Consider the following 13851-nt stretch of genomic DNA (forward strand, 5'->3'; position numbering starts at 1 on the left):
ATGCCTTGTGGGCCACTCTACCAAGGCAAAGCATAAAACTACTAGACAAAAGAAGCTGGATCATTATACTGAGGATATGATATAAAGAAAAACAGAAAGCAGATGAAAACTTTAAAGGTAGTCTTCATCACCCACACACTATTACAAATAAAACAAACAACTTCATCTTCTTCCATGACAGGTATCACTCTCACATACCTATGGGCAATTACTTATGCTCCTTTTAATATTGTTTCTTCCAGAAGTTAAGAATCCTACAATATGCAAATGTATAGGGGAAGGAGCAATTATTTGCCAGGATCCATACCTACCTAATTAAAATTTTTAGACAAAATGAAAATTAAATAACTTTATTTTCAGGATATCATTTTTTAAAAAACATTTTATTATTTACTCATGAGAGACACAGAAAGAGAGAGAGAGAGAGAGAGAGAGAGGCAAAGACACAGGCAGAGGGAGAAGCAGGCTCCATGCAGGGAGCCTGATGTGGGACTCAATCCAGGGACTCCAGTATCATGCCCTGGGCTGAAGGCAGGTGCTAAACCACTGAGCCACCCAGGGATTCCCAGGGTATCATTTTTTTAAATGCAATTAAATCAAACTCCATTTGAAAACTCAGAATAGAGGTAGAATGGGGAACTAGGAACATTTATCTGAGTCCCTATTTGTGCCTGGTTCTACTACTTATCTGTGCATATTGTTACAGTTAAATGATCACATGGTGGCCTATGTGGACATTAAAAAAAGGAAGAACCTTATAAGGACAAATTTAGAGACTAACCTGTCACAAAGAAGTTCTGAAGCAATTTTTTCCCTTCTTTATACATTCTGCAAGAACATAATAGTTCCATTAAAAATAAATCTTGAACTAATCAAAAATGTATAAATAAACCATCTTTCCTAAGTCCTCTATACTATTTAAAGTGATAGGAATGTCCTAGTAGCAGACCACAAAGAATAAACAGATGAATTCACATGGGTCTGGATGACCTGCTAGAACTAACAAGTTTCACCCAGATGAAGCAAATTGTTGTAAAGTCATGTGTCTTCAGTCACTAGCTAATTTTTATCCTAATTTTACAGATCATAAAAAGAACGCTGTAGAAATATTTGGCAAAATATGACAGCACATCCAAATGGTACAATCTCCATTGAGGTTTCAGACTTCCTCCTGAATTGTTTTGTCAGGTCTCCCAGCTGGAAGCTCTGGTTGTCCCTGCCCCTAAGCTTCCTCTTCCTCCTGGCCATGGGGGCGAATAGTGTTCTCTTGGTCACCATCCAGCTAGAGGCCTCTCTTCATGAGCCCATGTACTACCTGCTGAGCCTCCTCTCCCTGTTAGACATTGTTGTCTGCCTCACTGTCATCCCCAAGGTCCTGGCCATCTTCTGGTTTGACCTCAAGTCCATCAACTTCTATGCCTGCTTTATCCAGATGTACATCATGAATTGCTTCCTTTCCATGGAGTCTTGCACATTCATGGTCATGGCCTATGACCGCTATGTGGCCATCTGCCACCCACTGAGGTACCCATCCATCATCACAGAACAATTTGTAGCTAAGGCTGCTGCCTTTATTTTGGCCAGAAATGGGATTTTAACAGTGCCTATCCCAATTCTATCATCCCGACTCAATTATTGTGGGAGAAATGTCATTGAGAATTGCATCTGTGCCAATATGTCTGTCTCCAAACTCTCCTGTGATGATGTCACCATCAATCGCCTTTACCAGTTTGCTGTAGGATGGACACTGCTAGGATCTGACCTCATCCTCATCTTCCTCTCCTACAGCCTCATACTGCGAGCTGTGCTGGGACTCAAGGCAGAGGGTGCTATGGCCAAGGCCCTGAGCACATGTGGTTCTCATTTCATCCTTATCCTCTTCTTCAGCACCATCCTTCTGGTCTTCGTGCTCACTCTTGTGGTGAAGAAGAAAGTCTCCCCTGATGTGCCAGTCTTGCTCAATATCCTCCATCATGTCATCTTCTCAGCCCTCAACCCCATTGTTTATGGAGTGCGAACTCAGGAGATCAAGCAAGGAATCCAGAGATTACTGAAGAAAGGATGGTAGTAAGGACAACTGGATCTCTGCATTCATAATATAGGATGAGCTTTTAATCAATAATTGGTGAATAGACTGAAATTCAAATCTGTGAGTTGAAATTTACACTGGGTAAATTGGATATTGTGTCTTCATTAATAAAACTTAAGTTATATTATAGTTCCCTTTTCTCTAACTTTTCCTATAACAACATCATTGACCCCTTTTGCTTTTCCCATACATATTATCTTATTTTAACAAAATACTGGGGTCCTTGGGGCAGGTTTTAAGGTGAGAAATTAAGGGTTTGTAATACACAGCTGTGAATATGCTATGCCTTTACAATCATGAATATGTATTTGAGGAAATTTTTGGGTAGAGTTGTGTAATGTGTAATGCCTTCTTATTCTCATTTTCATAGAAGGAAGCTTATAGGAGACAAAGACATGGAAGTAAAATTTCAGTCCTAAATGATAGAGTGTTACTATTCATCTGTAATTGGTTCTGCAAATGGGCAGTTATTTGAAATAAGCATTGCAAGAGGAGAGGGGTTTTGCATGGATTTCTCATTCATCCAACAATAAGTAATGAATTTCATTATATTTGAGAGACTCTTAAATTCTCCTCCCCAGTGGGCTTGTGCTTTAGACATTTATCTTTTGGATCCAGGTTGTCATAATTAATGGTATGCACAAACAGCTCTGCTAATGAGTTAAAGATTGGAAAATTAAAATATATTATCCAATAATAATAATTTACAATTTTGAAAACATAATATCTAAACATTGTTTTCATATTAAGTGGACAGTTTCTGGTTTTTTGTATATTTTTTATTGGAGTTCAATTTGCCAACATATAGTATAACACCCAGTGCTCATCCCGTCAAGTGCCCCCCTCAGTGCCCGGCACCCAGTCACTCCATCCCCCTGCCCACCTCTCCTTCCACTACCCCTTGTTCGTTTTCCAGAGTTAGGAGTCTCTCATGTTCTGTCACCCTCACTGATATTTCGCACTCATTTTCTCTTTTTTCCTTTTAATCCCTTTCACTATTTTTTATATTCCTCATATAAATGAAACCATATAATATTTGTCCTTCTCTGATTGACTTACTTCACTCAGCATAATACCCTCCAGTTCTATCCACATTAAAGCAAATGGTGTGTATTCGTCATCTAATGGCTGAGTAACATTCCATTGTATACATAGACCACAGCTTCTTTATCCATTCATCTTGCGATGAATACCGAAGCTCCTTCCACTGTTTGGTTATGTGCACATTGCTGCTATAAACATCGGGGTGCAGGTGTCTCAGTCTTTCACTGCATCTGTATCTTTGGGGTAAATCCCCAGCAGTGCAATTGCTGGGTCATAGGGTAGCTTTATTTTTAACTCTTTGAGGAACCTCCACACAGTTTTCCAGAGTGGTTGTACCAGTTCACATTCCCACCAACAGTCCAAGAGGTTCCCCTTTCTCCACATCCTCTCCAACATTTGTTGTTTCTTGTCTTGTTAATTTTCACCATTCTCACTGGTGTGAGATGGTATCTCATTGTGGTTTTGCAAATGACATATCAGATAAAGGGCTAGTGTCAAAGATCTATAAAGAACTTATTAAAATCAACAGCAAAGAAACAAACAATCCAATCATTAAATGGGCAAAAGACATGGTCAATAATTTCACCAAAGAAGACACACATGGCCAACAAGCACATGAGAAAATGCTCTGCATCACTTGCCATGAGGGAAGTGGACAGTTTCTAAGCACACTTTGCATCCTGGGAATTCTGTTAGCTATTAAGACACAAAAATAGATAGAATATTTTGTTATCAGAGTACAAAGTTTGGTTAGGGGGAATATAAATATGAGTTCCAGGGATATGTTGTTCTCAGTGGGAGAGAATGGGAATGGAATAAGGCACCTATAGGCCGTAAGGTACCTGGCAAAATAAGAAAGCATTACATAGAGAGTTAAAGATCTGAATTGTAAGCCTTGCACAACTACCACAAAAAAGGTAGGTTCTTGGGAACAAATGAGGTGGTTCCATTGTGTTTCATGTTACTTATCTCCTACCCCTGAGAACAGTGAGCAATTTGTTTTAGAAGATCCTTTCTAAATATAAGATTTTATGCCTCAATAACAACTTAAAAGTGTGTTTCCTTGTTTTGACCATGGAAGGAAAATCTATCAATATTTTAATATCAATACTCTCCCCCAAATCTAGGTTCTTCAGCCTTAACTGATTCATCCTTAGACTACTTAAACTTTCATTCAACAAACTATCCATTTCTTTGTCTTCTCTGTCTCACAGTGAAGAACAATATTTCAGTCCTCTGCTCCTGGATATCACTGTGAGCTACCATTTGAAAAACACATATGGGCTCACATAATTAAGAAGCAATAGTTAAAAGCACATAATAAACATTTTAACTAGGAATAATATATTTATCAAAAGGAAAAGAAGAATGTTGGAGTTCCTGGGTGTATCAGTCAGTTAAACATCTGCCTTTGGCTCAGGTCATGGACCCAAGGTCTTGCTATCAAGCCCCATGTCCAACTCCACACTTAGCAGAAAGTCTGTTTCTCCCTCTCCCTCTCCCATTGCCCCTCCCTCTGCTTGTGCTCTCTCTCTCTCTCACTCTCTCTCTCTCTCTCTAATAAATAAATAATCTTTCTTTAAAAAAATAAATCTTTCTTTAAAAAAATGTCAAGATCCAATTAGGTTCATACCATAGATGCCCTTTTTCTTTATAACTTGAAAAAGAATTCCCAAAAATCTCATTTCCTCACACATTTCAACATAAGAAAAAAATGACTTGGTTTAAAGTGTGCATAATAAAAACAAGAAGGTCTTACAAATATGAAAATACAAGGTGCTAGTGTAAATTGAAGCTACTATCTCTTAGGGAATATTAAAAGTCTACTAGTTTTAACACTATCATATATTAACATCTACAAGTCAAGGGACTACAAACTTTCAGAATTAATCTCTACCAGGGTCACATTGTACAACAAACCTAGATCTCTCCAGTTAACTGTTAGAAAGCTTGAACACCGAATGCACAAAAAGGGCTACATCAAGGGATTTAAAACATGTACCATCCATGACTGAGAAAGTTAGATACAAGTCTTGTCTTCCAAAATAGACGGTAATATCTTTATATTTAAAACATATATTTTTGAAGGCTTTGCATTGTTGTGCTTATATGCAACTTTTAAATATTTTTGGCTCCCATCAAAGCAATATTTTCAAAAAAGCAGCACTGATAGGATCATTTGAAAAACAAGGTGAACAGATTAATTACAACTTTATCCCACTAAAATAATTGACACTAATAATGATATCCTCTAGAATAGTGCTTTTTTTAAGATTTTATTTATTTATTTATTCATGAGAGACAGACAGAGAGAGAGAGAGAGGCAGAGAGTGAAAATGGTTCCATGCAGGGAACCCAACGTGGAACTCAATCCCGGGTCTCCAGGATCACGTCCTGGGCTGAAGGCACCACTAAACCGCTAAGCCACCCAGGCTGCCCTAGAACAGTGCTGTCTAATGTGAGCCATTTAATTTTAAATATTTTAGTGGCCACATTAAAATATAAAAAGAAAAAGTTAAATGGATCTTAATGTATTTTGTTGAAATCAATATATCTAAAACATTATCACTTCAATGCAAAATAAATATAAAAGATTTAATAATAACATAGTTTACATTCTTTTTGTGTAGGCAAGGTCTTTGAAATACAGTATGTATTTTACATTCACAGTATATTTTGTTGGAACAATCTCATTTCAGGGGCTCAATAATGACTAGTAGATGCTATATGGATCAGAACTGCACTAAATCATATAGCTTTAAAATGCAAATGAAAAATGGGTAGGAAAGCAATTGAATTAAGGAAAAAAATGTATCCTTGGAAAAGAGCTAAAACAAAATTCCTTCTCTTTGGCTGTGATTTTTCTCTTATGTTTTTCCATGTGGAGAAGAGGAAGGCAGTGTTTTAGAGGATGAATAATAATGTCTTTGTCTTAAAATGCCACATTACATGAGTACTTATGTCCTAGACACCAATGTGAGAACAGTACAATATGAGATGGTTCATTTATTGGCTTCTTACAACACATAGTCCTCAAATCCTATAGCAACAGATTTGAAATAGAACCATGTATGAACCTGGGAAGTTACAGAACCCAAGGAAAAATGTAAATAGAGACTTTACTCATGATAAGGCAGGAATATTAGTGCTAGGAGAAGCAATAGATGTTAGTGTCAAAGGTTTGTCAAAAGGTAGATGAAAATAATCATATTTTGTAATTCTTTAAATTTCTCTTAACACTATTTACATGCACATATGTATATTTTAAATTGGTTCTTTTGTACTCTATTATATTGATAAAATATATTTATATGAAATGCTTAATAATGAAAGTGTTATAACTATTCAATAAAACATATGAGTAGGAAATCAGTCTGTTCAAACCAAATAGTCATCCAGAAAATGTTGAAGTTTAGATTTTGTTGGTAAGACTTTTCAATTTACTCACACATTATCCATAATTAGACCCTCCTTCAATGACCTGAGAAAGTAAGACATATTTGACGGGAGGCCCAGTTGACACTAGAAACTGGGCCAAGAGAACAATGCAGAGTGCATACAGAGAATGGTAATGGCCCTTTGGGCCCACAGTTAACATTATATTATCTGCAAAATATGCACTTATACCTAATATAGACAAATCTTTGTTATGGTGATACATTTGCAATAATGAGTAAGATAGGCAAAGTCCATGTTTATAAGTGCAAAGAGTCCATGCCTAGAGAAGCAGAAGTCCAAGAACATGGGGAAATCAATATGTAGGAAAGACATAGCCAAAAAGAAGCTAAAGTAAAAGTCTAAGGCAGCAGCCACTTGGCAGGAAGTCAAGGCCCAAATCTAGAATAGAATTTGAAAATCTAGACAGAATAGTGAGCCAAAGAAGTAACACAATCTTCATGACTGAAGCTATACAGAACAAATTGGAGCTGAAAAACAGGAGGCCCTTCATCCAAACCAGGTATAATGTATTTAAACCAGATAAAATGTATTCAAGTGTAGTCTAATAGAAATTATAATTCAATACTAAGACCTCTATTTTCCAAAATATTAATCAAATAATTACATTATTCTTCCAGCATGCCTAGATTAGGTGTCACATGAGTGAAAGCTGAAACAATTCATAGAAGTTCAGATCTGGCTACATCTGGTAGAACCTTGGAAAAGGGTAGCAATCTAATTCCAGGACTCAGACACACTGTCCTTTGTCAGTGAGAGTTTTCAAACTTTCTGGTAATTAACAGTATTTATTTTTCCTTCTGCATAATTTTATATCTTGCTTGAATGTTGTGAGCTCTATTTCATGTATATGAAGATGGGGTTACTTGTAATGTTGTATGATTTTAGTGAATGTTTTCTTATAAAAGAGGTACTGCCTATATACATGGGCTTTTATAGCAGAATTTGACAGTTTAGGGAATAAAAAGAACTTAAAAGTATAGGTATGTAAAATATTTAAACTAATGAAAAGAACAATGCTAAAAAAAAGTACAGCGACCTGACAACTTATGAGATAATATTAGCCAGCCTAGTATTTGTGTACTTGGTAACTGAAGCCATTGACAGAGGAAAAGTAAGGGAGCAAAACATACTGGCAATATACTAGGATTTATGAAACATGGAGAAATAAAATATATGGTAAAAATAGAAGAATGATAAGAAGGAGTGAAACAGAAGTAAACGTTTTTGAACTCTTATTTTATACATGAAGTAGAATAATATTAATAGGTTTGCTGTGATAATAGATGCATTTTTTAAATGCTACAACTGACAACAGCAGAAATTTTCTTTAAAAAGCTCATATTTGGGAAGTCTGGGTGGCTCAACAGTTTAGCACCACATTCAGCACAGGGTGTGATCCTGGGGACCCGGGATTGAGTCGCACATCGGGCTCCCTGCGTGAAGCCTGCTTCTCCCTCTGCCTGTGTCTCTACCTCTGTGTGTGTGTGTGTGTGTGTCTCATGGATAAATAAATAAAATCTTAAAAAAAAAATTAAACAGGACAGCTAAGGCAGTATGTTTAATTAGTTATTGTTCTTGAAACTACCAGCCCTCGCAATTTGCCACTAATGGTTAAAGGCTGATTATGATGTGTCATTTTAGGTTCATCCTTGGTAAAAATGAATGACACTGATTACAGGGAAAGCTAAGCATATGCGTGGAACAGGGAGTATATGGGAAATCTCTGTACCTCCTTTTTTATTTTGTTGTAAACTAAAACTGCTTTTAAAAAAATTAAATTTTAAAAAAATCACAGAGTAATAAAAACTAAAAATGGGAGGTTTTTAAAGGAAGGTTCAAAAAATTGAACACACAAAGCAAATTCTCAAAAAAAAAAAACATGAATGGTTATACTAATATCAGATATAGAGTGCCTGGATGACTCAGTGGCCAAGTATCTGACTCTTGATTTTTGTTCAGGTCATGATCTTAGGGTCATGAGATTGAACCCTGAATCAGGCCCCACTCTGGAGGTCGAGCCTGCTTATGATTCTCTTACTCTTATTCTCCTCCAACCACTCACATACACACACTCTCTCTCTAAAAAAATAAAAATAAAATAAAAAATACTAATATCAGACGAATTTCCATTTCACGTACGGTCAGGTACACTGTAGAAGGCCTGCTAATCCTACAGATAACCTCTATAAACCTCAGAAGAAGAGGGGCTGAAGGCACTGAAAGGTGAAGGAAAACATTTTTAGGACATAGGATGAAAGCTGAAGTCTAAAAGGAAAGAAATGCTGTGGGTAATTTATCATCTCCGTTGAAATTAGCCTGAATGAATAACAAAGTCAGTACAAAACATGGAGTACTTAAGACCAACAGTCTTTTATCCGTCCTGAAAAAGCTAAAGAAAAGTTTTGGATAATCGCAGCCACTGGAATAGGAAACAAGTATCAAGAAAAGGAGATTTGTATTTCCCTGATGGCCAGTGATGAGGAGCACTTTCTCATGTGCTTGTTGGCCATGTCTATGTCTTCCTCTGTGAGATTTCTCTTCATGTCTTTTGCCCATTTCATGATTGGATTGTTTGTTTCTTTGCTGTTGAGTTTAAGAAATTCTTTATAGACCTTGGATACCCTTATCTGATAGGTCATTTGCAAATATCTTCTCCCATTCTGTAGGTTGTCTTTGAGTTTTGTGGACTGTTTCTTTTGCTGTGCAAAAGCTTTTTATCTTGATTAAGTTCCAATAGTTTATTTTTGCTTTTGTTTCTCCTGCCTTCAAAGATGTATCTTGCAAGAAGTTGCTGTGGCCAAGTTCAAAAAGGGTATTGCCTGTGTTCTTCTCTAGGATTTTGATGGAATCTTGTCTCACATTCAGATCTTTCATCCATTTTGAATTTATCTTTGTGTATTGTGCAAGAGAATGGTCTAGTTTCATCTGCATGTGGCTGTCCAATTTTCCCAGCACCATTTATTGAAGAAACTGTGTTTTTTCCAGTGGATAGTCTTTCCTGCTTTGTCGAACATTAATTGACCATAAAGTTGAGGGTCCACTTCTGGATTCTCTATTCTGTTCCATTGATCTATGTGTCTGTTTTTGTGCCAGTACCACACTGTCTTGATGATCACACCTGAAATCTGGCATTGTGATGCCCCCAGCTATGGTTTTCTTTTTTAATATTCCCCTAGCTATTTGGGGTCTTTTCTGATTCCACACAAATCTTAAGATGATTTGTTCCAACTCCTTGAAGAAAGCCCATGGTATTTTGATAGGGATTGCATTAAACATGTAAATTGCCCTGGGTAACATTGACATTTTCACAATATTAATTCTACCAATCCATGAGCATGGAATATTTTTCCATCTCTTTGTGTCTTCCTCAATTTCTTTCAGAAGTGTTCTGTAGTTTTTAGGGTAGAGACCTTTACCTCTTTGGTTAGGTTTATTCCTAGGTATCTTATGCTTTTGGGTGCAATTGTAAATGGGATTAACTCCTTAATTTCTCTTTCTTCAGTTCCATTGTTAGTGTATAGAAATGCCACTGATTTCTGGGCATTGATTTTGTATCCTGTCATGCTGCCAAATTGCTGTATGAGTTCTAGCAATCTTGAGGTGGAGGCTTTTGGGTTTTCTATGTAGAGTATCATGTCATCTATGAAGAGGGAGAGTTTGACTTCTTTGGAAAGGGAGGAGGGGGAGGGGTTGGGATGACTGGGTGATGGGCACTGAAGGGAGCACTTGGTGGGATGAGCACTGGGTGTTATGCTATATGTTGACAAATTGAACTCCAATAAAAAAAAATTTTGTTTAAGTAAAGAAAAGGAGAGTGCCAGAGTGTGGAAAACCTAAGTTCTGTATATGGACTCTCTCGAGTCTCTGGCTAATTCCTGAAACAAGCATGCATACAGCAAATACAAAGCAGTTAAGATAAAGAGCTGAAGTAATATCTAAGTTGTTTTCCCACAGAACTTTCTGTTTCAGGACCAAACCATGTTAACTATCTGCTTAAACAAAAGCTTCAACCCCCTTTGAAAGACTGTAACAGACTCCAGAGCCTCCATAACATGCTATCCACAATACTCAGCATAACAGGGATAAGACTGAAAATCTCTGAAATGGTAAAAAGACAAAAAAAAATAGAGAAAAATCAATGAAACCAAAAACTGATATTAATATAGATAGAAATTAATATATGACTAAACAAGCTGATCAGGAAAAAAAGGATTCTAGTATGAGATGGCAACCCCAAACTCATCTCTTCCAAGAACACCCCAAATCTACAGCTATTTATAGAACAAACCATCCTGAAGAACTGACGGCTAACTGAACAGCTTCTACACAGCAAAAGATACAAAGAACTACAAGAGAAATGGAGACAGTAATGAAGAGAACCTCCATCCCCAATGCTGAGAACTGCAGTGGGGAAGGACAGTACTGAGGGACTGGGAGCAGATTCATCTGCCCTAAGTTACAGGGAAAAAAACCTGAGGTCCAATAAGCAGCTCGTTTATAAAAGATCCATCCCTAGAAAGCTTCTAAGTGTTGTGAGAGTGGAAGGGACTGGTGAGCACTAGTTTATGATCCCCTTCCACCTTGAAGGGCAGACTGAGGCAGGTTCTGGAAGCCATAGCCAGCCTGCTACCTAAGCTAGTATTGAGTTTCTAGCCCACATCAGCCCTAGAAACACTAGGGCACAGAAAGAGAGCTACAGTTTAAAAGAGCAAGTAGCATATAAAGAAGTCAGTCTTTAAAACTCCACCAAATGGTGAAGGAGCTGCTGGAACTGTCTCAAATTTAAAGGCGCTGGTAAGAGCCTCAGTTTACATTACCCCTCCACCTTGATAGCCTTAATGGTAGAAGGGTCCAGGCACCCTAACCAACTTGCCCAATGAGCCCAGGGCCCCAAGCCTATCTCAGCCCCTGCCATTCCACCAAGCTATCCCCAAGGCAGTACACACCAAGACATAGCCCCAGCCTTCATGCCAAGGTTACATGTGTACATAGTACCCTGGAACACTTTAGGCCCACACTGCTTCAGCTTCAGATAGCTTGTTGGTGCAGCCACATGGCAGAGTGCTCCAGGACCTCCTGGATGATGCTTGATTTGGCTCCAGCCACTTTGCCAGGGCATCCTCATGTAGAGTGCACTAGGACACTCCCACTCATACCATCCTCAGCACCAGCCACCCCACAAAGGCACCTCTGTGCTGAGCACACTGGGAAATCTCAGCTTGCATCAGCTTCAGTTGTCCTCCTTGAGTGACTTCAGTGTTGAAAGCCCCAGGACACCTATGTTTGTACCCACTCCAGGGCAACCTGTGCACAAAGAATCCACAGACTATACCAAGCCATGTCCACTTCAACTACAATCATCCTGCCAGGTCATCCAATGCATAGAACACCCAAGGACACCCCAGCTCACACCTTTCCTTGGCCAGCCCCAGCCACCCTGCCCAGGGTACCCTGAGGGTACCCTCTGAGCAGAAAGTACTGGAAAACTCCAGTTTACATCCATTTCAACTTTAGCCATTCTGATAAGGAGCCTTCTGTGCATTCTGCCCAAGGGGCACCCCAGCTCTCACCCACACCAGCTTCATCTACCCTGCCAGGGCACCCTCTGCACAGTAAGGTTTAGGACCACCCCAATCCATGCTCATTTATCCTGGCCATCCCACAGTGCAGCCCCAGCAGAGAGTGCCCCCTAACCCCTAGGCCACACCAGCCACAGCTCCAGTCAGCCAGTGAAAATCACTAAACACATATGCACTAAACAGAGGATGATCATATACAGAACCATTTCTTCAAGTTGAGGAGTAGTAGTGATTCCATCTAGTTCATAGGAACAAACACAGAAAGTCAAACAGATTTCAGAGACAGAAAAAAAATGCTCCAAAAGAAAGAACAAGATAAAACCTTAGGAATAGAATAATTGAAACAAAGTTAAGCAATATGCCTGATAAAGAGTATAAAGTAATGATTGTAAAGATGCTCACAGGGCTGGAGAGAAGAGTAGAAGAACTCAGTGAGACTTTCAACAAAGAAAGAGAAAATATTTTTTAAAAACAATCAGAGTTGAAGAATTCAGTAACTGAAGTGATAAATACACTAGAGAGAATCAACAGTAGAGGATTCAGAAGAAAGGATCAGCTGTAATTAAAAATAAAAATTTTAAAAAATAAAGTTTTTATTTTAATTTAAAAGTAAATAAATAAATGTGAACTATATTGTGATAAAAGCCTACCTCAGGAAACAAGATAAAGGTCAAATAAACAATCTAACCTTTCACCTAGAGTCACTGAAAAAAAAAAAAAAAAAAAAAGAAGAAAGCCTGAGATCAATAGGAAAAAGGAAACAATAAAGATCAGAGTAGAAATCCATGACATTCAAATTAAAATAACAATAAGAAACCAAGAACTCATTCTTCGGAAAGATAAAATTAATAAATCTTTAGCCAGACTCATCAAGAAAAATAGAAGGACCCAAATAAAATCACAAATCAAAGAGAGTAACAATTTACAGCACAGAAATACAAAGGATTGTAAGACTATAAAAAATTACATGCCAACAAAATGGACAACCTATAAGAAATGGATAAATTACTGGAAACATACAATCTTCTAAAACTAAATCAAGGGCAGCCCCGGTGGCGCAGCGGCTTGGAGCCGCCTGCAGCCGGGGGTGTGATCCTGGAGAGCCACGTCGGGCAGCCTGCATGGAGCCTGCTTCTCACTCTGACTGTGTCTCTGCCTCTCTCTATGTGTCTCTATGAATAAATAAATAAAGAAAATCCTTAAAAAATAAAGTAAAAAATAAAACTGAATAAAGAAGATACAGAAAATCTGAACAGACCAATCGCTAGAAACAAGATTGAATTGGTTTCAAAAAACTACCAAAAAATGAAAATTCAAGACCAGATGGATTCACAGGTGAATCCTACTACACATTTATAGGAGATTTAATACCTACTCTTCTCAAACTATTCCAAATTGTAGTAGAAGAAGGAAAGTGCCTATGTATAGCCTATAAGGCCAGCGTTAGCCTGATACCAAAACAAAGAAAACTATAGGCCAATATCCCTGATAAACATAAATTCAACAATTCTCTACAAACTATTAGCAAACTAAATCCAACAATACATTAAAAAGATCTTTCACCACAATAAAGTGGGATTTATTCTGGGAATGCAAAAATAGTTCAACATTCACAAATCAATTTGATACACCACATTATTTTTTAATAATAAATTTATTTTTTAATGGTGTTCAATTTGC

At 37.7% G+C, this 13851-nt stretch overlaps 1 protein-coding gene across 1 annotated transcript; it reads left to right on the forward strand.

Annotated features, from left to right (window-relative positions):
- Positions 1-1114: 1114 nt before the first annotated feature.
- On the forward strand, positions 1115-2068 carry LOC112667923 (olfactory receptor 56A3-like). The gene has a single exon (XM_025459980.1). The coding sequence runs from the start codon at positions 1121-1123 to the stop codon at positions 2066-2068; it is 948 nt and encodes a 315-aa protein (XP_025315765.1). The 5' UTR covers positions 1115-1120.
- Positions 2069-13851: the final 11783 nt, after the last annotated feature.

Source organism: Canis lupus, chromosome 21, assembly GCF_003254725.2.
Source record: "Canis lupus dingo isolate Sandy chromosome 21, ASM325472v2, whole genome shotgun sequence".
NCBI classification, from domain to species: Eukaryota; Metazoa; Chordata; class Mammalia; order Carnivora; family Canidae; genus Canis; species Canis lupus.